At 44.6% G+C, this 24,922-nt stretch overlaps 1 protein-coding gene across 1 annotated transcript in view; it reads left to right on the top strand.

Annotated features, from left to right (window-relative positions):
- The window catches only part of WNT10A (Wnt family member 10A), a 92,241-nt gene that overhangs the window by 7,802 nt on the left and 59,517 nt on the right, over nt 1-24,922 (top strand). The window contains exon 2 of the mRNA XM_061609339.1: nt 20,262-20,524. Coding sequence (XP_061465323.1) covers nt 20,262-20,524 — 263 coding nt within the window. The remainder of the gene's footprint in view (nt 1-20,261; nt 20,525-24,922) is intronic.

Below are 24,922 nucleotides of genomic sequence, written 5' to 3'. Positions count from 1 at the left end.
GGGTTGGCTGAGTGGATCCAGAGTGTGGTCAATGCATTATTGCGGGAGGGAGTGGTTCCAGGTGCCTTGAAAGAGGTGGTGATCCAACCACTCCTGTCAAAGCCCACCCTGGACCCATTGGTTTGTGACAACTACTGACTGCTTGCAAATACCCCCTTTTTAAGGAAGGTGAATGAGAGGGTTGTGGCACAGCAATTGCAAGTACTCTTGGATGAAACAGATTATCTTGATCCATCCCAGTCTGGGTTCAGGCCTGGTTATGGGACTGAATCGGCCTTGGTTGCCCTGATGGATGACCTTTATTGGGAGAAGGACAGGGGGAGTGCGACCCTGTTATTCTTACTTGATCTCTCAGCAGCTTTTGATACCATTAACCATGGTATCCTTCTGGGCCGACTTGGTGAGCTGGGTATTGGAGGCACTGTTTTACAGTGGTTCCAATCCTATCTCCAAGGTTGCTCTCAGAGAATAGCATTGGGTGACTGTCTTTAGGCTCCCTGGCAGTTGTGCTGTGGGATGCTGCAGGGTACCATCTTGTCCCCCATGCTGTTTAACATCTATATGAAGCCCTTGGGAGCAGTCATCAGGAGCTTTGGGGTGAGGTGTCAGCAGTATGCTGACGATACCCAGCTCTATTTCTCCGTAACATCTGAATCGGGAGAGGCCGTGCAAGCCCTGGACCGCTGCCTGGACTCGGTGGTGGGCTGGATGAGGGCCAATAAACTGAGTCTGAATCATAGCAAGATGGAGGTGCTGTGGGTTGGTGGTTCCCAAGTTTGGATAATTGGTCAGTTGCGTGCTTTGGATGGGGTCATATTCCCTCTGAAAGAGCAGATCCATAGTCTGGGCGTGCTCCTGGATCCAACTTTGTCGCTAGAGGCCCAGATGACCTCTGTGGCTAGGAGTGCCTTTTACCAGCTTTGGCTGGTAAGACAGCTGCGGCCATTTCTGGACCGGGATAGCCTGACCACTGTTGTCCATGCAGTGGTAACCTCCAGGCTGCATTACTGTAATGTGCTCTATGTGGGGCTGCCCTTGAGGTTGGTCCGGAAGCTGCAGCTGGTGCAAAATGCAGTGGCGAGACTGCTCACTGGGGCAGGGTATTGCCAACATGTCACCCTGCTGCTGAAAGAATTGCACTGGCTGCCCATTTGTTACTGGTCCAAGTTCAAGGTTCCAGTTTTGGTGTACAAAGCCCTATGCAGCTTGGGACCAGGATACCTGAAAGACCGTCTTACCCTTTATATACCCAGTCCATCACTGCGCTCTGCAGGTGAGGGCCTTCTGCAGACACCATGTTATCACGAGGTTCATTCTGCACAATATAGGAAACGGACCTTTAGTGTGGCAGCACCTACCCTGTGGAATTCCCTTCCCTTAAATATCAGGCAGGCGCCATCTCTGCTCTCTTTTCGGTGCCTTTTGAAGACTTTCCTCTTTCAACAAGCCTTTTAAGTTGAGACCTATCCCAGTCTGCATCTGTGTTAGAATTGCTTTTAATATGTTTTCTTTAATAATATGTTTTTAACCCTTTTTTTGATTGTTTTTAAAGATGTTTTTAAAGCTTTTTAAAAATGTTAACATTTTGTTTTAATGTATTTTAAGGTCTTTTTATGATGTTTAAAATTTTTTTTTGGCATTTCTGTTTTCCTCCCTGGGCTCCTGCTGGGAGGAAGGGCAGGATATAAATATAATAATAATAATAATAATAATAATAATAATATAGTGAGTGATGAGCTATGAGCTTACTGTTCTCATAGAACAGTGGGATACAACAGTTTCTTTGTATTTGCTAAAATTGTGGCGAATGTGTTAACATTTTTGCCACAGGACAACCCCCTCCCATGTTTTTGACAGTAGAGAAATACACAATAATGTTTTGAATTATTTATTGATAGAATTAATTAGGAATGTGACATATCTTTTCATTAAGTAGTACATGGAAATCAGGCAAAAAAATCAAACTACATCTCAACTCCACCTCCCAATTTTTGTCCAATATCTGCAACCTATATTTGATTTTACCATTTTTACCACAGAAACAGTTGATTCGCAGAGCTACATTGAACCAATACAGTTTTGGAATAACTGTACTTAGAACTGTGAACTCATGTTGATTTAAAATTTAAGTTCACGTCGTAACAATCGAATCATCTTTCAGATGATGAGCGCTTTGAAGGTAAAATCATATCCATCTTGAAAAGGTGCCTCTCCAAAGAAAGAAGTCTCACAAGCTCTTGAGATAGTTGAGAATTGTAGATGGCAAGGTGAAATGGATCTTGCATGAATTTAAAAAACAATTCTGTACTTTTCAAAACTGGAAAAGCATATAGGACCCAAGGATGAATCTGTGATTGTAAAGGGTGGAGGGTGGACACTCTTCTGAGCTGGTGCATGTATAAAATAATTGTATTAAAAATGTTACTTTAAAAAAAGGTGGTAGAAGTAAAGCACCAATTTGCCAGAGGTCAGTAGCCATTTTGTCATATGTGGCGAATTGGCACCATGTTGGACACCAAGGTCATAGAACTTTGGAAATGTAATTACTTTCTGATCTTGTGTTTGCCCTTACAGTATTTATTATTCCAACTTTACAGATTAAAGGGTTAAAGGGGTGGAGAGTCTAGTGATGCCCAGACCATACAGTGAATTGTTGACAGGGATAAGACTTGAACTCAGGTCCTCTAGATCTAAGTTCAAATTTCTACCTGCTAGACCTACTAGATGAGCATTTTACCATCAGTGAGGGGGAGGGTGGGGAATCAGGAAGCTTCGTTTTCATTGAGTAATTCATTCTATGGGAAGCTGCAGGCAGCCAGGAGAAGTAGCTTGAAGAGGTGTAAGCTTCCCTAATGTGTTGCTGAACAAGGTAGCATGTATGAAGCATGGCGCCTGGGCTGTACATGGCTGAAGTATGGATTGTAGTCTGCATTAGTGATTGTCTGAGTACAGAAGCAGGGGATGGTAGCTTTCCCCAATTAGTTAAACAAGAGTGTGATCTTGTGTACATGGTGTCTGATGCCTGGTAATGAGATTTCAACACTTTATCTGGGTGTGTTGGGGTGGCATATTGCAGATTTGCTGCTGCGTTTCATTTTTATAAGACATGAGGGTGCAGCTTGTTTTGTGTGTGGTCCCTGGTAAAGTATGGAGCCAACCATTTTCTTTCTTTCTTTCTTGGCAGCTTAGCCTCAGGTCTCCTTAAGTTGCAGTGCACTGGTTTGATATATGTTGAGTCTTGATCGTTGCCATAGTCAGAACTAGTCTATGTCAAAAGAAAAACCTTGTAGGGATGTTGTTAAAAGTTTTAAACAACCCAAAGGCATCCGCTTTTCTATTTTGCGCCTTCGGTTCTGTGAGGCCAATGCAGCTACGCCACCCAGTAGGCCAACAGTAAGGAGGATGCCTTACCCACATATGCAAAACTGTGTGGAAAATCAAGGATGTAGGGAGGGGAACGGTGAAGTTGTTTAGTAACACTGTAGGCACCAGAGTCATATGCTGATGAACAACAAAGCAATCCTATACTTGGCTGAACGTGAGATACACTGGCAAAACAATATGCTGATCAGTCTGTTCTGTCAGTGAAGTTATGCTGGTGGAACTACTGAAACAGAGTGGAGTTGCAAGAAGAATAGGGTTTACACACTTATACCATATCTTATACTCCACTCCAGACCATGATCACATTGCTGTCAGTAGTGCAACTTTACAGGTATGGCATTAGACATTTCCTTACCAACTTTAATGGGAAGGGATTAAAGAAAATAGCTCTCCCCATGTTCATGCCCATTCCACCCACATTGCCACAACAAAGGGTATGGTTATGGTGTTGGTCAACACACTTAATCACAGCACACCACTGCCAGTATATAAGCCCCACACGGAGAGTTCACAACTCTGGTAATAGGATGTGCGACATGAGGCTGTCTCTCTCTCTGTCCCTATGTGGTAAACACTTAGACCTCATGAGGGGGAACTCTGGGGAGGGGAAATTATGGAGAAAGGGCACTTTGCATACAAAGGGAGTCTTTTGCACAAAACAGCCTCTCTCCAGGACACACATGGTCAACTTGAGCACATTGGGAACATGTGGTGCCTCAGCTTGGGACACCAGACAGAAAACATCCAGCATCAGTTCCTGCAATTGCGGAGGGGGGGAGACAGAGCACTCCACACAGGTAAGCACAGGAAAGTGGACCCCAGGGTTTAATTGAGGATTTCTGCAACTGCCTCCCAAATCTCCCCCTCTGCCACATGTGAACACTGTGCCTTATCTACACTATATTGCTTATCCTCCCCAACAGCGAGGAGCAGTGTTTCCCACACCGAGGGAAGACACCGATCCCCACATGCAGGTAAAGCCCCTGCTGGCAAAAGCTGTGCACTCTACTCCAGCCATTGCCAAACTTTCGTGAGCACTTCCCTCTTGCCCGATTGCACCCCAGGTACATGGAGTAGAACGAGGCGTTCCTCTCCCCAACCCCCATCCCATTGCAATGTGTGTATTCAAAGTCACTGCAGTCTCCTCCTCCTCCTCCTCACGGGGGGGGGTAAGGGCAGGCTGTGGCATGAGCATTGGCTGAGCACTCAGGGGGCACCACTGTCACTCACAAACACTTAACTGTGCATCCAGGTCAAGGGGCCGTATGCTCCAGCTGCTGCCTGTTGCTCTTTTCTCTGTCTGTGCCTCTTCCTGCTTTCCACAGGTCACTCTTCCATAGGTACAGGATCCGTCCCACACTTTGTTCCACTGTGGCCACAAGGGAGGCCCACCCTATGACCAGCAGTAGTGACCAGGATGCTTCTGGCTGTTCACGCATTGGAGTTTTGCTAACCTACTTACTGTGCAGGCTTCTGTAGTTACGTAGTAGATGATGGGGTTCCTAATAGAGAGCTGTGCCCCAAGGGAGACTGTACTTGCCACTATCAAAGGCACAGAAGCACTGCTGGGGTGGCTGGTTGGCAACCCCCACGCATATTTTCACCCTTTCAGGATCTCCTCCAAACCAGTTAATGGTGATCAATAAAAGGGATGACCTTGCCGCATGTGTTGTTTCTTTATTGTTAGGGAGTGGTAGATAGGGATTTCTTTCCCACACGCTAAGCAGAGCTGGCTGGAGCTGGCCTGAGGGGGCAGCATGGGAGCTTGATAGGCTCAGGGTCAGTGGGGCTCTTCTCTTGCTAACTCAGTTTCCCTGGCCTGGGAGGGGGCAGGGCTCTTGGGGGCCACAGGTGGGATAGGTTAGTTGGCTTCCAATTAGTTGGCAGTGGAGAGAGGGGCAGGTATGATGGGGAGGGAGGAGCAGTGAGGCTGTGGGGATGCTGCCCAGCAGGGCTAGCCTATTAGGCAAAATAGCAGGGTGCATGGAGTCTTCTTGTGAGGTGCCATGGAGATGGGGTGGGCCCAAAGCGCCGGCTGGCCCATGAAAGAGTCAGGCTATTGGTCCATACAGCACTACCTCCTGATTGGCTCAGGTGTGCTTGGGAGTGTGGGGGTCCTTCCTCATCCTTTTGTAATGTAGGGCTGTACCTTGGAATCTATCTTGCGGGTAAAACACAGTCTCTTCCACCAGACTGGAGTGCTTCCTCCTGCAGCTCCTGTGACTCGGTGTTGCAGTGGGGGGAAGTCAATGCCCCATGATGTGTCTTACTCCTGTCTGCTCCTGTGCCTAAGTGGTTAGAGAGCTACTCTGTGGGGCTTGTACTGTAGGTTCAAGCCCCTCTTTTTTGACACCGCCATGACCGTTTTTTAGCCAGGCATGCAAAAGATGAGCAGGGCTATGTTGTTCCTTTCCTCTAGTGGGGTTCAGACTCCCAGCTCCTGCATCCCAATCCCCTTTCCTATGCAGCGAGCCGCTGGAAGTTGCCGCCACTGCCAGTGTGTGTCTGTGGCTCCCCTTGTGGTATGCCCTGGCCGCTTCCTTTGACTGCTTGGCAAAAGAGTCTTTTCCTCCCTAGGTAGGTTTTGAACCCTTGTTCCCAGAAGGCTGTGTGTGCTATCTGCAAGCCTCCTGCCCAGCGAGCTATGTAGGCGCGGTGTCTATGGCTGTGAGCACACTAGTCGCCTACAGCAAAGCATTTCCATTAGCCACACCTGGAGGGGCAATGGATTAACGTGCTGATTGGTTGCAAAATCTGCTTGAAGCTGATTTTAAAAAATGCACTCAAGCTGCTCCCACCAGGTTTTACAGTAAAAAGGGGTGGGGTTTCACTATTTCTTCTTTTCATCTCCTTCAGGGGAGGCTGTCAGTGTGCTGAACCGGTGCCTGGCTGCGACAATGGACTGGATGAGGGCTAATAAACTGAGACCCAATCCAGACAAGACTGAGATGCTGTTAGTGGGTGGTTCTTCTGACCAGATGGTGGATGTCCAACCTGTTCTGGATGGGGTTGCACTCGCCCTGAAGGAACAGGTTCATAGCTTGGGGGTTCTCCTAGAACCATCTCTGTCACTTGAGGCTCAGGTAACCTCAGTGGCATGGAGTGCCTTCTACCAACTTCGGTTGGTGGCCCGGCCCCTATCTGGACAGAGATAACCTGGCTTCAGTTGTCCATGCTCCAGTAACCGCCAAGTTAGATTACTGCAATGCACTCTACATGGGGCTGCCTTTGAAGATGGTTTGGAAACTGCAGCTTGTGCAAAATGCAGCAGCCAGATTGGTAACAGGGACCAGACGGTTCGAACATATAAAACCTATTCTGACCCGCTTGCATTGGCTGCCTTTATGTTTCCAAGCGCAATTCAAGGTGCTGGTTTTAACCTATAAAGCTTTACACAGCTTGGGGCCACAATACCTGATGGAACACCTCTCCTGACACGAACGCACCTGTACACTGTGCTCAACATCAAAGGCCCTCCTTCGGGTGCCTACTCGGAGGGAAACTTGAAAGATGGCAACAAGGGAGAGGGCCTTCTCAGTGGTGGCCCCAAATTATGGAATGATCTCCCTGACAAGGTGTGCCTGTCGCCAACACTTATCTTTTTGGCGCCAGGCCAAGACTTTCCTCTTCTCCCAGGCATTTTAGCATGTGTTTTTAAATTGCTTTTTAAATTTTTTTTTTAAATGTATATTTGTTTTTAATGTTTTTAGTGTTTAATGTTATAAACCACCCAAAGAGCTTCGGCTATGGGGCAGTATATAAATGCAATTAATAATAATAATAATAATAATAATAACAATAATAATAATAATAGTCACGTCCCCCCCTCTGTTTTTAGGAGAGGTGGAGATGCACTGGAATCAGCAGAACAGCTAAGTGTGTCTCTACCCTGTGTCTTCCATTGTTTTGTATTCCAAAATGGTGCTTGTGAACAGCAGAACACAAAAGACTTGCCTAGAAGGCGCAGCCCCTTGCTGAGATTAAAAGCAGCCAAAAGCTTAAACAGCCCTGCCCCTCGCTCAGGAAGGAAGCCTGAGAGAATACTAAAGAGTTAAGCCCCAGCTGATAGCCATCAGCCTCAAGTAACACATCATTGGCTGGCAGCAGTAGCTGGGAGGAACCAGCCACACATATAAAGTCAGAGCACCCTAGCGAGGGAGCCTGCTCCACGAGCTAGAGGGAGCCCCAGCTGACGAAGCGTCAAGGCCCCAGCTGACGAAGCGTCAAGGCGAGTTAAGCAGCAGAGTGAAAAGAGGGTAAGTAGCTCCCATTTATTCCATTATTTAATTGAAGTAAAACAGCTCAGAGCAATAACTAATAAGGGCAGCCCAAGGTCACCCTGAGCTAGGAGCCAAATCCTGAAAGAACCTATATTTTAGGAGACAGATCCTAGGAGAAGGAAGCGTATAGAAAGCTAGTTTTCAACACCACCCTAGCAGGAAAGCTTCAGGGGACACTGTAAACAAGGCTAAATTCCAGTCGGAGAGAAGGGGGAAAAGGAAACTCCACCAATACATACAGGGAGAGAGTCAGCTCAGTCCTTGCTAAAAAGGGCAGCTTCAGCCTTCCTGAAACACAGTCACAAGCTCTGTTTCCCTAGGTTAAAGAAAGGTCAGGCTGTTCTAGGTGGGAAAACAACAAACACAAAAGACTTGCCTGGAAGGCGCAGCCCCTTGCTGAGATTAAAAGCAGCCAAAAGCTTAAACAGCCCCGCCCCTCACTCAGGAAGGAAGTCTGAGAGAATACTAAAGAGTTAAGCCCCAGCTGATAGCCATCAGCCTCAAGTAACACATCATTGGCTGGCAGCAGTAGCTGGGAGGAACCAGCCACACATATAAAGTCAGAGCACCCTAGCGAGGGAGCCTGCTCCACGAGCTAGAGGGAGCCCCAGCTGACGAAGCGTCAAGGCGAGTTAAGCAGCAGAGCGAGTTCGGCAGCAGGGCGAGGAGGCCAGGGCCCCCCACTCTGCCCGTCTGTTCCCTGACCTCAACTAAACCGCAGTCTCCAACCCATTGACGTAATAAACCTTAAACAAAACTATGCAGGTAAGAAGCCAGCAGGGGTGTGGGGGCTTTCCAGTGTTTTGCACTGCCTGCAGCATGTACGACTATCTGCCTGTTGGACAGAAGTCGTGGGTATGCTCTCGGTGCAATGAGCTCCTGGCTCTCCGGGAACGACTTCATTTCCTTGAGGCCAAGGTGGCTGACCTGGAAAAGCTGAGAGAGGCAGAGGTGTGTGTGGAGGAGGCCTTCAGGGACGTTATAGCTGTGTCCCACTCCAAGGATGATAGCTCTCCTGCTATCATGGAGAACGATGGTCTCAGGGAAGGAGAGCATCCAGCTGAGGAAGAGGGAAACGATCCCTTAGAAGGGACCCATTCCTTGGGGGATGAGCAGCTATCCTCTCGTGCCGAGGATATATTTCCAGGGGGTGGAAGGATCCTTGTAGTGGGTGATTCGATCATTAGGAACATAGACAGTGGGGTGTGTGATGGGCGTGTAGACCGCAAGGTGTTTTGCCTGCCTGGTGCGAAGGTTGCGGATATCGCCCGTCGTTTAGATAGTTTGGTAGACAGTGCTGGGAAGGAGTCAGTGGTCGTGGTACACGTTGGCACCAACGACATGGGGAAATGCAGCCGTGAGGTCCTGGAAGCAAAATTTAGGTTGCTAGGTAGGATGCTGAAAGCCAGGACCTCCAAGGTGGCTTTCTCTGAAATGCTACCGGTTCCACGCGCAGGACCAGCCAGACAGGCCCAGCTTCGCAGTCTCAATGCGTGGATGAGACGATGGTGTCGGGTGGAAGGGTTTGGATTTGTTAGGCACTGGGGAACATTTTGGGACAAGCCGGGCCTGTACAAAAGGGACGGGCTCCACTTGAACCAGAATGGAACCAGACTGCTGGCACTTAAAATTAAAAAGGTAGCAGAGCAGCTTTTAAACTGACTGAGGGGGGAAACCCGACAGGAGCTGAGAAAGGTCCGGTTCGGAATAAACCTCCCCCTGGGATAAAAACCAAAGAAATGATGAAATTTTAAAAGGGGTAGGCCTAGAAGTAGGCATTGTGAGAGCAGGGGCACAGGATATAAATTCAGAAGAGCAAAATTACCACAGGCCTAACCACAAGTGCCAAAGACACTTGAAGAGAGACACTGCTTACAAGTGCCTGTACGCTAATGCTAGGAGCCTGCGAACCAAGATGGGAGAACTGGAGTGCTTGGTCTTAGAGGAGAGCATTGATATAGTGAGCATAACGGAGACCTGGTGGAATGGAGAAAACCAGTGGGATACGGTTATCCCTGGATATAAACTATATCGGAAGGACAGGGAAGGACGTATTGGTGGCGGAGTCGCTCTATACGTGAAAGAAGGCATTGAATCCAGCAAGCTCGAAACCCCAAAAGAGGCAGACTCCTCCACAGAATCGTTGTGGGTGGTGATACCGTGCCCCAGGAGGGACTTAATACTGGGAACGATCTATCGTCCCCCTGATCAAAATGCTCAGGGAGACCTGGAGATGAGATATGAAATTGAGGAAGCATCCAAACTAGGAAATGTGGTAGTAATGGTGACTTCAACTACCCGGACATAGACTGGCTGCATATGTGTTCCAGTCATGACAAAGAAGCAAAGTTTCTAGATATTCTAAATGACTATTCCCTAGACCAGTTGGTCATGGAACCGACCAGAGGGACGGCAACCCTGGACTTAATCCTCAGTGGGGACCGGGACCTGGTGCGAGATGTAAGTGTTGTTGAACCGATTGGGAGCAGTGACCGCAGTGCTATTAAATTAAACATACATGTAACTGGCCAATTGCCAAGAAAATCCAACACGGTCACATTTGACTTCAAAAGAGGAAACTTCACAAAAATGAGGGGATTGGTAAAAAGAAAGCTGAAAAACAAAGTCCAGAGGGTCACATCACTCGAAAATGCTTGGAAGTTGTTGAAAAACACTATATTAGAAGCTCAACTGGAGTGCATACCGCAGATCAGAAAAGGTACCACCAGGGCCAAGAAGATGCCAGCATGGTTAACGAGCAAAGTCAAGGAAGCTCTTAGAGGCAAAAAGTCTTCCTTCAAAAAATGGAAGTCTTGTCCGAATGAAGAAAATAAAAAAGAACACAAACTCTGGCAAAAGAAATGCAAGAAGACAATAAGGGATGCTAAAAAAGAATTTGAGGAGCACATTGCTAAGAACATAAAAACCAACAACAAAAAATTCTATAAATACATTCAAAGCAGGAGACCATCTAGGGAGACGATTGGACCCTTGGATGATAAGGGAGTCAAAGGTGTACTAAAGAACGGTAAGGAGATTGCAGAGAAGCTAAATGAATTCTTTGCATCTGTCTTCACAGTGGAAGATATAGGGCAGATCCCTGAACCTGAACTAACATTTGCAGGAAGGGATTCTGAGGAACTGAGACAAATAGTGGTAACGAGAGAGGAAGTTCTAAGCTTAATGGACAATATAAAAACTGACAAATCACCGGGCCCGGATGGCATCCACCCGAGAGTTCTCAAAGAACTCAAATGTGAAATTGCTGATCTGCTAACTAAAATATGTAACTTGTCCCTTGGGTCCTCCTCCGTGCCTGAGGACTGGAAAGTGGCAAATGTAACGCCAATCTTCAAAAAGGGATCCAGAGGGGATCCCGGAAATTACAGGCCAGTTAGCTCAACTTCTGTCCCTGGAAAACTGGTAGAAAGTATTATTAAAGCTAGCTTAACTAAGCACATAGAAGAACAAGCCTTGCTGAAGCAGAGCCAGCATGGCTTCTGCAAGGGAAAGTCCTGTCTCAGTAACCTATTAGAATTCTTTGAGAGTGTCAACAAGCATATAGATAGAGGTGATCCAGTGGACATAGTGTACTTAGACTTTCAAAAAGCGTTTGACAAGGTACCTCACCAAAGGCTTCTGAGGAAGCTTAGCAGTCATGGAATAAGAGGAGAGGTCCTCTTGTGGATAAGAAATTGGTTAAGAAGCAGAAAGCAGAGAGTAGGAATAAACGGACAGTTCTCCCAATGGAGGGCTGTAGAAAGTGGAGTCCCTCAAGGATCGGTATTGGGACCTGTACTTTTCAACTTGTTCATTAATGACCTAGAATTAGGAGTGAGCAGTGAAGTGGCCAAGTTTGCTGACGACACTAAATTGTTCAGGGTTGTTAAAACAAAAAGGGATTGCGAAGAGCTCCAAAAAGACCTCTCCAAACTGAGTGAATGGGCAGAAAAATGGCAAATGCAATTCAATATAAACAAGTGTAAAATTATGCATATTGGAGCAAAAAATCTTAATTTCACATATACGCTCATGGGGTCTGAACTGGCGGTGACCGACCAGGAGAGAGACCTCGGGGTTGTAGTGGACAGCACGATGAAAATGTCGACCCAGTGTGCGGCAGCTGTGAAAAAGGCAAATTCCATGCTAGCAATAATTAGGAAAGGTATTGAAAATAAAACAGCCAATATCATAATGCCGTTGTATAAATCTATGGTGCGGCCGCATTTGGAATACTGTGTACAGTTCTGGTCGCCTCATCTCAAAAAGGATATTATAGAGTTGGAAAAGGTTCAGAAGAGGGCAACCAGAATGATCAAGGGGATGGAGCGACTCCCTTACGAGGAAAGGTTGCAGCATTTGGGGCTTTTTAGTTTAGAGAAAAGGCGGGTCAGAGGAGACATGATAGAAGTGTATAAATTATGCATGGCATTGAGAAAGTGGATAGAGAAAAGTTCTTCTCCCTCTCTCATAATACTAGAACTCGTGGACATTCAAAGAAGCTGAATGTTGGAAGATTCAGGACAGACAAAAGGAAGTACTTCTTTACTCAGCGCATAGTTAAACTATGGAATTTGCTCCCACAAGATGCAGTAATGGCCACCAGCTTGGACGGCTTTAAAAGAAGATTAGACCAATTCATGGAGGACAGGGCTATCAATGGCTACTAGCCATGATGGCTGTGCTCTGCCACCCTAGTTAGAGGCAGCATGCTTCTGAAAACCAGTTGCCGGAAGCCTCAGGAGGGGAGAGTGTTCTTGCACTCGGGTCCTGCTTGTGGGCTTCCCGCAGGCACCTGGTTGGCCACTGTGAGAACAGGATGCTGGACTACATGGGCCACTGGCCTGATCCAGCAGGCTCTTCTTATGTTCTTATGTTCTTAGAAGGAGATTCAAACCCTATATGGAAGGGATGGCTGAGGATTTGTAGTTGTTGATGGCTATGCTGCTGGGGCTGGTGGAATGGAGGCGCTGTGGTGTTGTGTGCTGTGATGAAGGGGGTGTGCTGGGCATGTTCTCATTGTCAGGATTTCATTGGTTGCCCTCTATGTGTGGGTGACAAGTGGATATTGTTGCTGCCACAGTCCCTGATAGGTAGGGTTTGGTGGTGTTTCCAGGGATGCTGGGGACATGGCTGCTGTTTTTATGCCATTATGGAGTTTTCAGTGTTTGTGTGTTTTCCCTGGCCTGAAAGGGTGTAGGATAGAGTGGCCATTCTAGTGACTGCATATCTCCTGCTCCAGTATAGCTGGTATATGATTGCTGTGTAAGCATGGATTTGTTATGTGTGGGGAAATGAACAAGTAGGATTATTATCTATACATCCCCCAGAGGAAGAACGTTCTTTATTTTTATGTATTTTGTATTCAACCTTTCTTCCATTGTGGGATCCAAAGTGATGTACAAGTGGTTCCCAGAAGGTTTCCTATCCGAGCCCTGACCAGACCCAGACATGCTTAGCTTCAGCAAGGTGGTGGACTCATGCACTTTCAGACCACACCCTCAGACAAGGCAAGTGGAGGACACTGATTGATCTCACTCTTGTCACTGCTTGCATGCTCATGCAGGTGAACAGGCGGTAACAGTGACAAGAGGAGGAGGACCTCAGCAGATGCCCAATGATACCTACCCTTGATGCTAGACTTGAGTTGACTTTAAATGAACCCAGTGTGAAATATTTCTCTGTAGGTTCCTCTGACGTTTGCATGTAGGGAGCTTCATGGTAGGCATTAAGGTGTTATGGTGATGTGAGCTGCAGCTGCTGAACCTCTGACCAGCTATTGGAAAGCACAGTGAGCCTTTTGAGGTCAGGTGTTGGTACAGTTGCCAGATTCAGTAAAAGGGTTAGGGTCCTGATCTGTAGAGAGAAGATACATACTATGATGTAAGGAAAAGTCCCTTACATTGGTGGGAACCTCCCTCCTCCACAACCACACAGCTATCTGGTCTTCTATTGAAGCTGGGAATTCTGGCTTCGGCCCTAATAGAATGGTGTGGGAAAACTCTCCACAGGAATCTGGAATTGTCAGTCTTCCTTACACAACTACATGCTCACCATCTTGCGACGCATTTGCTACGTGGTTAGAAAAGTGACACAGAATCCCGCTGGAAGCTGCCATGTGCAGAGCCTGGGTGGCTGGTAGTTTTGATGATATGAACATACCCTCTAAATCAGACTCACCCAGCTTGTGATTTACCAAGCTACATTCGCCTTGGTTGAACACAAATTGTGTCGTCCTGCCCATATGAGTGAGGGCCATGATATGAGCGAGAGAGAATGGCTGGGGGAACAGGCCAGGTTCTATCAGCAGATGTGAAACTGATGACTCAGCTGGTGTAGAGAAGACAGTACCTCAGTCCTCCAACTTTGATCAAGCACTATCATTAGTGAGTTATAACCACCTTTGCATCTCCCCTCAAATTGAGTCATTAGAGGCTCGAGTCAGGAGTCCCTGTTTTTAAAACCGCCAAAGGGAGCACTTTGCTGTGTAATTAAAGCCTTCATATCTATTAACCCGTGTCTCTCTTGCTCTCTGTGTTCACCTGGACTGGTTACTCGCAAGGCTGTTTATGGATCGGGGTTTTTGTGGGAGGGCTGGGGATGTTTAGACACAGAAACATTGGCTGGGTCTCTTCCTTTTTCAAATCATAGATGAGGATCCAAATCAAACTACAAAGCTGATTGCTGTGTGGCAGGTTGCCAGCAAAATGGAGAGAGATACTTATAATAAAGGAGTTGGGCGCAAGTACAAATGTTTGTGTTACAGTAAATTGTTTAGGATAGGTATTAACTTATAAAGTCCTAAACAATTTAGGACCAGCCAGGTAATATGAAAGAACACTTTCTCCCATGTTGACCTGCCAATTAATTCACTGTGATCTTCGGATGAGGCCTTATTAATTATACTGCAGCCTGCAGAGGTTCATCTCCCAGCAAATTGAAGGAGGGCCTTCTCTGTGATGGCCCCCAGTCTGTGGAATGAGCTCCCCACCAAGATACAGCAGGCACTTACTGTAGTGAACTACTGCCAGATGTTAAAAACGTATCTATTTACTTACATTTTCCCTGGGCTCTGATACCAGTTGAGTGATTCTGGGCACTGTAATGTTGCTTATTTGGTTTGTTTTTATGGTATATTAAATTGTTTTTGAATTGTTGATGTGTATTGAATTACAACAAAGGCTCTTACCATATATGGAGCGAAAAATGCCAGATGTCCAAGCTGGATTTAGAAAGGGAAGAGGCACCAGAGATCATATTGCAAACATACGTTAGATAATGGAATGGAGCAAGGAATTTCAGAAGAAAATCACCCTATGATTTATAGATTACAGCAAAGCCTTTGATTGTGTAGATCATGAAAAACAATGGAATGCTTTAAAGGAAATGGGGGTGCCACAGCATCTGATTGTCCTGATGTGCAACCTATACTCTGGACAAGAGGCATAGAGAAACCAAGTGGTTCCCAATCAGAAAGGATGTGAGACAGCGGTATATTTTATCACCCTTTTGTTTAATCTATACACAGAACATATCATATGGAAAGTGGGATGGGACCAAGATGGTGCGAAAACTGGAGGGAGAAATATCAATAATTTAAGATATGCAGACGATACCATACTATTAGCAGAAACCAGCAGTGATTTGAAATGAATGCTGATGAAAGTTAAAGAGGAAAGCACAAAAGCAGGACTACAGCTCAACGACAAAAAAACTAAAGTAATGACAACAGAAGATTTATGTAACTTTAAAGTTGACAGTGAGGACATTGAACTTGTCAAGGATTATCAGTACCTCGGCACAGTCATTAACCAAAATGGAGACCGTAGTCAAGAAATCAGAAGAAGGTTAGGACTGAGGAGGGCAGCTATGAGAGAACTAGAAAAGGTCCTCAAATGCAAAGATGTATCACTGAACACCAAAGTCAGGATCATTCAGACCATGGTATTCCTGATCTCGATGTATGGATGTGAAAGTTGGACAGTGAAAAAAGCCGATAAGAGAAAAATCATCTCATTTGAAATGTGGTGTTGGAGGAGAGCTTTGTGCATACCATGGACTGCGAAAAAGACAAATGATTGGGTGTTATAACAAATTAAACCAGAACTGTCACTAGAAGCTAAAATGATGAAACTGAGGTTATCATACTTTGGACACATCATGAGAAGACATGACTAACTAGAAAAGACAATAATGCTGGGAAAAACAGAAGGGAGTAGAAAAAGAGGAAGACCAAACCAGAGATGGATTGATTCCATAAAGGAAGCCACAGACCTGAACTTACAAGATCTGAACAGGGTGGTTCATGACAGATGCTCTTGGAGGTCACTGATTCATAGGGTCGCCATAAGTCGTAATCGACTTGAAGGCACATAACAACAACAGAGGACTAGGGCTGAAATTCTATATACACTTACCTGAAAATAAGGCCCATAGAAGTCAGTGGGACTTATCTTTGAGTAGCAGTGTAAGAAAAATTTCTCAGGTGGTGGGACTGAGCAAAACTTTGTTCCCTTTACACTCAAATTTGACACCATACTGGAAACCAGGAAGGAACTTTCCTTTAGGTGGGATTCGCAAAGAACACTGTCATATGGTTTTCTTCCCTCTCATGTTATTAATTTTATGTTTAGTAGGCTAATTGTGATCTCTTCCAAAGTAGTTTTGTGCAGGATGTTGTTGAACTCCCAATTGCACTAGCTACTGTAGCCAATAGAGAGGATGGGAATTGTCATCCAGCAACATCTGGGGGGCCACAGGTTAAAACCCCCTGGTTTAGAGTATTTTTAGTTATGTAGGCCACCCACGAAGAGGGACTTCAGCCCAAAGTACACAACAGATGCGGAAATATGTAATGGTGGCCAGACAGCCAACTTAGATGGGGAGAAGCTGCCTTAGGGAGAGAGTAGCTGGGAGTATAGAGGGGATAAGGGCTCGTGCCCATTTTTCTGCTTGCCATTTTCCAACTCCAAATCTCCATTCCCCCCCAAACCCCTGTTTTTTCCCCTTACAAGACTTGAAATGTGGGAGAATCCACATTTAAAACACCATGGGGGAAAACAACTGCTGAGAGGCAATTTGTTGTGGAGAAATGGCAGGTGGGGAAAGGATTAATTGCCCACTTCCCTTCTTCTGTTTCTCTGTTCCTGATCATCCTTTGCCCAAAGCAGCTTTTCCTTATCTACATGAGCTGCTGTCCTACCTTTACACCAGTTTTCATGTAATGTGTAGTTATTCCAGGATGAACTGTCCTATGACTGAGTGTTCCCATGTAAAGAGACATAATTTAAATGCTCCCTTGTAAAAAGTCTTATACAAAGGCTATTGTTGGCAAATAATTGGGTGTTAGAACAAATTAAACCAGAACTGTCACTAGAAGCTAAAATGACGAAACTAAGGTTATCATACTTTGGACACATAATGAGAAGACATGACTCACTAGAAAAGACAATAATGCTGGGAAAAACAGAAGGGAGTGGAAAAAGAGGAAGGCAAAACCAGAGGTGGATTGATGCCATAAAGGAAGCCACAGACCTGAACTTACAAGATCTGGACAGGGTGGTTCATGACAGATGCTCTTGGAGGTCACTGATTCATAGGGTTGCCATAAATCGTAATCGATTTGAGGGCACATAACAACAACAAGGTTGAGATTATAATCTTTAATTTGTTCATTGTATTGGTGAAAACACTAATGAAAACAATTCCAGGCAAGAGTTTGCTTTTTTATAATTCTTCAGGCTAAGATGGAATAACCAGGGAAGAAGATGGTGTGGCATTTTTGTGCTTATGCTCTCTGGTTTTGATTATTTCAGGGCAAACCTTGCTCATTTTTGTATGACTGACCATTGGACATATAAGACTTTTTTTTTTTGTAGTGTATTGGCCTTGCAGACTATGAAAGGCTGGATGTATATGCTGTTTCTGCTGTTAATAGTTGTCATTTCGTACTCAGCTCTTGGGGAAGATAAGAAATGGATGAGGTGATGCTACCAATATGGGTCGTGGACAAAGCAACCCCTGAGCTCTGAGAAGGTCAGGTGCAAGAGATGGAAGGGGGCTGCTCTGCTTCATCCAATGTAGCCCACTGTCTAGATTGTGCCTTACATGACTCTTGTGGTATATTGTAATCTAGATGTTGTGCATAATCTGGGCATTTGGGTTGCTCTAGTGCTGGAGGTTGAGCTCCAATGACCTTCATAACCCTTCCAGATTTTGAAAAGGCCCAGTCTCATGGCCCTTAAAATTAGGAGACCATGAATTAGATGGAGATAGGAGCCCTTATTTAATACAGGTGATCTGTGTGCAGGAATAGGTTTTTATTCATGACACTCTTCTGGATCTCGCAGAGCTTGGAAAAGTTACTTTTTTGAACTACAACTCCCATCAGCCCCAGCAAGCGCCATGCTGGCTGGGGCTGATGAGAGTTGTAGTTCAAAAAAGTAACTTTTCCAAGCTCTGCCAGTATGCAATAGGGTGCTGCAGAGTTACACAGTGCTCTTTCACTGCATGTGTAACTGTGAACTGATCATCTGTGCTGTCAACTTTGATTGCGCCAATAATCATTTTGGTGCAGAGATACAATAGACCTTTGCAGCAATCTTCTGCTGCCCAAAAGCATTAGGGGAAAAACTGGAGCTCAGTGGCAGAGCATTTGCTTTGCATGCAAAAGGTCTCAGGTTCAATCCTTGGCATCTCCAGGTAGGGCTGGGAGAGAACTCTGTTAGAAAGCCTGGAGAGCTTCTGTCAGTCAGTAAGCTAGATGAACCATCAGTCTGAGCCATTATAAGGCAGCTCTCTGGGCCGGGGGCTAGGAGCTACAGCACAAGGATATTCTGGGGTTAGGTGAATAAAAAAAAATGAACAGAGAACATCTCTGTGATGCTGCTTTTTAAAAAGAAGTCAAAAGTCACGTTTTGGGTGCATCATCAGGAGTACAGTGTGGTATTTAAGGCAGGACATAGCAGTCACTGTCTGGTCCATGGTGGGGTAGTGGTAGCTGTGGGACGCAGTTCATAATTGTCCCATTCCAAGAGCCATGACTCTAGATGAGAGCTATGAATATAGGAGGATATGTTGAAAACACTTGAAGGTCCCTACTAGATCAAAGAAGAGATGAAGGAATATGTGAACAGTTTTCAAATAAAAACATTTATGAAGCAAGAAGGAAATGAGGATGGTGAATGCTGCTTCAAGGACCACATTTGCTATCGGGCCAAGTTCAAGGTTCTAGTTTTGGTGTACAAAGCCCTATACAGCTTGGGACCAGGATACCTGAAAGACCGTCTTACTCCTTATATACCCAGTCGATCAATGTGCTCTGCAGGTGAGGGCCTCCTGCAGATACCATCAGGAGGTTCGTTCTGCACAATATAGGAAATGATATAGTGTGGCAGCACCTACCCTGCGGAATTCCCTCCCTTTGAATATTAGGCAGGCGCCATCTCTGCTATCTTTTTGGCGCCTTTTGAAGACTTTCCTCTTTCAACAAGCCTTTTAGGTTAAGACCTATCCCAGTCTGCGTCTGTGTTAGAATTGCTTAATATGTTTTTTAATAATGTTTTAACCCTTTTTTTAAAGTTTTTTTAAAAATGTTTTTAATGCTGTTTTGTTTTAATGTATTTTAAGATCTGTTTTTATGATGTTTTAAAGTTTTTTTAGCACTTTGTTTGCCGCCCTAGGGTCCTGCTGGGAGGAAGGGCGGGATACAAGTTAAATAATAAATAAAGAAAGAAAGAAGGGAAGGCGTTTATGTTCCAAGAAGGCAGAATGTGGTTAAATATTAGAGATGAGATAACTCAGTCTTGTGCATACAACAAGCCCTGCAGAATCTGGAATCTTGATAATACTAGTTGCCTAGCTTTTACAGTAATAAAACTTCAAAAGCGTGGGGCCGTGCAAGGCTTCCAGAGAAGATGGTGGACTTACTGACTTTACTTATGGAAGTTAAGAAATATGTAATGAGTTTAAATTATGTGTTTAACTGCACAGGTTAAAGGTACCTTGTTAGCCCAAGTCTTTGCATCTCTCTCTGTTATAATCAAGGGACCTTCTGAACTCTTGTCCCTCTTAATAAATGTTGTCTCAGCATAGGGACTTGTATGGATTCATTTCTAAATACTTAAGATAAAACTAAGAATATCCCTAAACAAGGGGAAGTTTATTCATGGAAAACAAATACAAAGCGTGGTAGTTGAATATGGCATTTTCCTATTACTTAGTCTAAAAAAGTAGCAGACGCTGTGGAAACTTTACATCTAGTATGGATGTAATTTGGCTTGTGAAATACAAATTGACATATTTACCTAGCTTCAATCTGAAATGTTCTAGCTCTAAGTACAGTCAAGAACTGGAAGTAGTTTCCAGAGGGGATTGTAAAGTTTCTCTTACTTAAAATTCTTCTTTTTCCTCTGTAGTTTGCAGGGTTAGCTCTGACAATAGTTGCAGAAGAGGGTGTTGTCCATCACTAGATCTTGACATTTTCTTTCTATGCTTGTTAGCTTTTCTTCATCTTTCTTATGGGGTATGCTTAGAATTAAGGTACTCTTAGGGACATAGTAATGGCTTCATTGGTTTGTCTGTTTATTTCCTTCCCAGCACCTTATCTAATGAGATCCTGGGCCTGAAGTTGCCATTGGAGCCTGTACTTAATGCCAACACAGTGTGCCTAACCTTGCCTGGTCTGACGCGGCGACAACTGGAGGTGTGTGTGCGGAATCCTGATGTGACGGCTTCTGCCATTCAAGGCATCCAGATTGCCATCCATGAGTGCCAGCATCAATTCCGTGATCAGCGCTGGAATTGCTCTAGCCTGGAGACGAAAAACAAGATCCCTTATGAGAGTATCATCTTCAGCAGAGGTTAGAATTCCACTTCTCTTCCTACTGTAGACTCTGTGAAACCTCTGGGAGGTGGGCTGACATCAGTCCTGTGTGTTCTCCTATTTATTCATTTTACTAGGATCCAGTGGTCAGATTTGCAGTTCAAGAGTGTATACTTAGGAAGGATCTCCTAACACTTAGAAATAAAACTAATCTGTATTGGGCTGCATACACAGCATCCATTTAAAGCACATTCTTACCTCAAAAAAAAAATCCTGGGAACTGTGGTTTGATAAGGATGCTGGGAACTATAGTTCCCAAGATTCTTTGGGTGAGGACATGTACTTTAAATGTATGGAGTGTATGCGGCCTTGGTCTTGAGTATGTTGTTCTGCTTAAGAGCCTAAGAAGTGCCTTGTTTGATTTGATCGGGGTCCAGCATTCTTTGCAAGAATCTCAGTAGCTAGAAGGCGCTTGGTGATCCACCAGTAAACCAGAATCCTGTTATCCCAGAGCAAGTGTCAGTCTGCTTTTGAGAATTTTGAAGATCACTGGTCCTGTCTGACTCTAGCTGATTAGTAGAGCTGTGTGGAGGGGGATGAGACACATTACATGAGCCTAGAGGTGTACAGTACTGTCACTCTTTCTCTAGCCTCCAGACATACCAAATCCATTCTCTGCCACAAAGCAGTATGAGAGCTGGGTTGGGAATATTGCTTAGTAGAGAATAGATGTAATAAGACAGGACCTTCGGATGGTTATCAAATGGAAAACCCCAAGGAAATATTTTGCTACTAACTGAATGAAACAATTTTCACACACAGGCTTTCACTAATGGGTGGAACTCACTGCTCCAGGATATAGTGGATAGCCTGACAACTTAAAATTAAAAGGAATTGGTTATCTCTGCAGATGATAAAATACAGACAATTTTAGAGCTATTTTTTCCTCACTTCTGTTGCCTGTAGCTTTAGTCTCAGAAGTACTTACTGAACCTACAGCACAGCTGTGCCTCCTTGCAGATTCCCTGCTTAGATCTCAGTAGGGAGAGCTGGTTCTTAGTTTCTGTCTTTTCACAAATGGCTGTGGTTATCTCTTTGATGTATATATGTGTGTGTGAGAGAGAGAGTGAGAGAGAGAGTGAGAGTGGGAGGTTACTGTTACATCTCCTGTGTGTGTGTGTGTTTACCCTTGTATCTGCCAGTCTCTGATATTAGGGGCAGGAGGGCACATACCTGTGACACTGCTCTCCTCTTCATTGCCTCTAAAGGTACTGGATCCTGGTATTCCAGTTTTAAATTGATTAAGTCTTTCTCTTAGCACAGATGTGTTGCACTTCAGAAATCAGCTAACTGCCTACTATAATATTTCTAGTACTCAAATATGACATGGTTTTGAAACACGTTGAAGGGTGAATAAAAAAATGCATTGATTGATCTGTTATTATGTTCGACTTACACTCCAGAATCCATTTTTTCTTAGTGATGGCCAACAGGACATCTGGGCAACAGTCCAATAGTTGGTCTGCTTCAATCCATAATCCCAGCCTGATATAAAAGAAACAGATGAAGTCATGAGAAATCCGTGCACTTTTCATAACTGCAGAATCCTTGCTCTGTTTCAGGAGGAAGACATATGATCTAATCTAGTTTTGTTGTCTCCCTTATTAACTTAGGGCGCTGTTCTCACATCTTAATTATTGTATCAAAGGGACATTTCCCCTCCCCCCATGCCCAGAGAGCCACATGCAGAAACAATGTGGAATGGGTGTAGGCCCTAGTTTGCAAGCTCTGACCAAAGACACTTTCTCAGTATTAATAATCCAATAAAATAAAAATCTATCCAACTTGTAACTTGGATAGATTTTTCTGTTATCCTATTCTAGTGGAAGTATATGCCATTAAAATAATTGGGGTTTACTTCCAGGTAAATATGTTTTGGGTTAGGCTCCTAATGTACATGTACATCCCTGCCTGGTGATGCATGTTGAAAGTAAACCAAAGGGAACTGGGCTATTCTATATTATACAGCCAGCATGGATAAGATCATTTCAAAACAAAATCTTACAAAACCTATAGTCCTGAACTCAGAAATGCTTGTTTTAACAAACCTCTAAGTTTGCATGGTGATACACAAAACACTCAAAAGAGAATTGAGAGTTCAAGTGTAAAACAAGATGGAAAAAAATCCAGAATCCTGCTGGACTTTTTTCTGTGAGTGGTCTCATAATTTGTCGAAATTAATTAAAAATCAGCCATGTTCACAGAATACCTATAATCCTATCACTGACTTTGCTCCATATGCTGACCTTCATCTTCTACAGTTTAAAAGTTCAAAAAAAATGCATGGCTGATTTTTAATTAATTTAAGAAATTTAACATTGTAGTCTATGATAGCGCAGGCATGCTCAGTAAGAACCAACAGTGAGTGTTCTAAAAGCCAGACTCACAGCTGTTTGGCTTGACTAACCAGGGGGCCACACCTACACCAGACATCTATTCCACTGTAAACAGTCATAACTTCCCCCAGAGAATCCCGGAAAGTGTAGTTTGTGAAGGGTGCTGAGAGTTGTTAGGAGACTCCTAGTCCCCTGACAGAGCTCCAGTGGACAGAATGGTTTAACAGTCAGCCCCTCTTCTGGGGATTGTAGCTCTGTGAGGGGAATAGGATGTCTCCTAACAACTCTCAGCACCCTTCACAAACTACACTTCTGCTAGCTATAGATATATTCTTAAACCACAAGGTTTTTTTTGCCCATTAGTGAATTGCTTCTAAACTGTCATGACTTCCCCCAACGAACCCCGGGAATGGTACAATGCTGAGGGTTCTGATACTCTTCTCTTAGATATCCCTATTCCTGCAACCCTTCAGTTCCCAGCTTTCCCTCAGGAGGGGGAAGTACTGTCAAGTTAAGACTGTGATCCTATGTGCATTTACCTGAGAGTAAGCCATGTTGAACAAAGTGGGACTTACTTCTAAGTACATATGCATAGGATTGTACTATAAAATCTATAATCCATTGTGCAGGGCTGCCCCAGTCTTATGTTAAAGCAGGGCAATGCCCTCTATTCTGCCTCTAGCCATCCCTGTTGCCACCCCTATTGTCCAGCATCACTGCCCTCTAGAAAATTTCTGAAGCCGTTCTTTCTGGTGAGCAAAGCTACAAACTCTTGAATTTTTCTGTTGCTTTTGCCTGAATAGTGGAACAAGAGTGTTGTCTCCTTAATCAAAATAGATCCTGTTAGCGCTTCCATAACAGGGCCTGGACCTTGACATGGGTGTGCATGTGCAGAGTGATGGTAAGGGGCAGAGATAATGTCACCTGCATTAAGGCCTGTTCTAGGGATGGGGGTGAATTGTGTCTTGCTATGTCTCACCTGGGAATTTATGTTGCTTACAAGGATGGTTCTTAGTAACCTAAAGTGACAGATCCCTGGAATCTTTTATGTCTGTTCCCACATCTGCCGCCATCAGCTCAGCCATGAGGGCTTCTCACTTTAAGTAATTTGTAGATCACTCCGTTTACCCCCCCCACCAGTCCCTGATCTTTTATGCCTCATCATCCCTTTTTCCAACCACATGAGAGGTAGAAGAAAACCCACCAGTCTCTCGAGGCTCAAGAGCTGGCTATAGAAAAACCGTCTCCTTCCGATCCTGCTGGCTCAGCTAGGCAGACTGAATTGGATGAACACCAAAGTTTTGATAGTAAGATCAGAAGAAGGTGGAGAAAGTAGACGTGAAGCAATTTTGTAATGTGGGGATGAAGAGAATATTGAATGCTTGGTATAAATATTTGTGTCTTGCTGGATCCAAGAAAATAAAGGTGCATCTAGATCATTTCCCCCTGGTAAACTGCTGCAGAAAATCATGACAGGAGCTTGATGCATTGCATACTGCATATCATGAAAAGATGGGAGGATTTTTGCTGTTTTTAGTGCATTGCTTCCTGGTTTCCCCCCCTTATGTTTGGGCAAAAAGCTGAATCATTTCCCTGATTCAACCCGTGCTTCTGCATGCTACTTCTGGACATCTCTTTACATCTACAGACCTTTGATCTTCCTCCTTTTGTTTTGGATTGTGTTTCTTTCTGTCTCCTGGGGTCTCTCCTTTATAATACCACCATTTGTACCTGTTTGTATGTTTTTGAAAATGTTAATAACATTTTTAATTTTTAAAAAGAAAAAAGAAATGTGGCCAGATTCTCCCAGCCAGGAGAGTCATAGCTTGGAGGGCTTTGGCAGCTCTAGAGACTATAATGCTAAGTAAGGGGGGGGCTGTCCAGATGTCCTTTTTATTGAGCATGGGTCATGATTTAGGGTCATGATTTTGGGGCAGTTATACGTGATCATACTTTCAATACGATTTGCACCTACAAACGTTTTGAGGCAGTCGTACATACTATTTCATTTCAATATGTGCATGTTCCTCAGCTGCTTG

This window comes from Rhineura floridana, chromosome 2, assembly GCF_030035675.1.
Source record: "Rhineura floridana isolate rRhiFlo1 chromosome 2, rRhiFlo1.hap2, whole genome shotgun sequence".
NCBI classification, from domain to species: Eukaryota; Metazoa; Chordata; class Lepidosauria; order Squamata; family Rhineuridae; genus Rhineura; species Rhineura floridana.
Note: the sequence above shows the minus strand (reverse complement) of the source record. Positions and strands in the feature narration are given on the sequence as shown.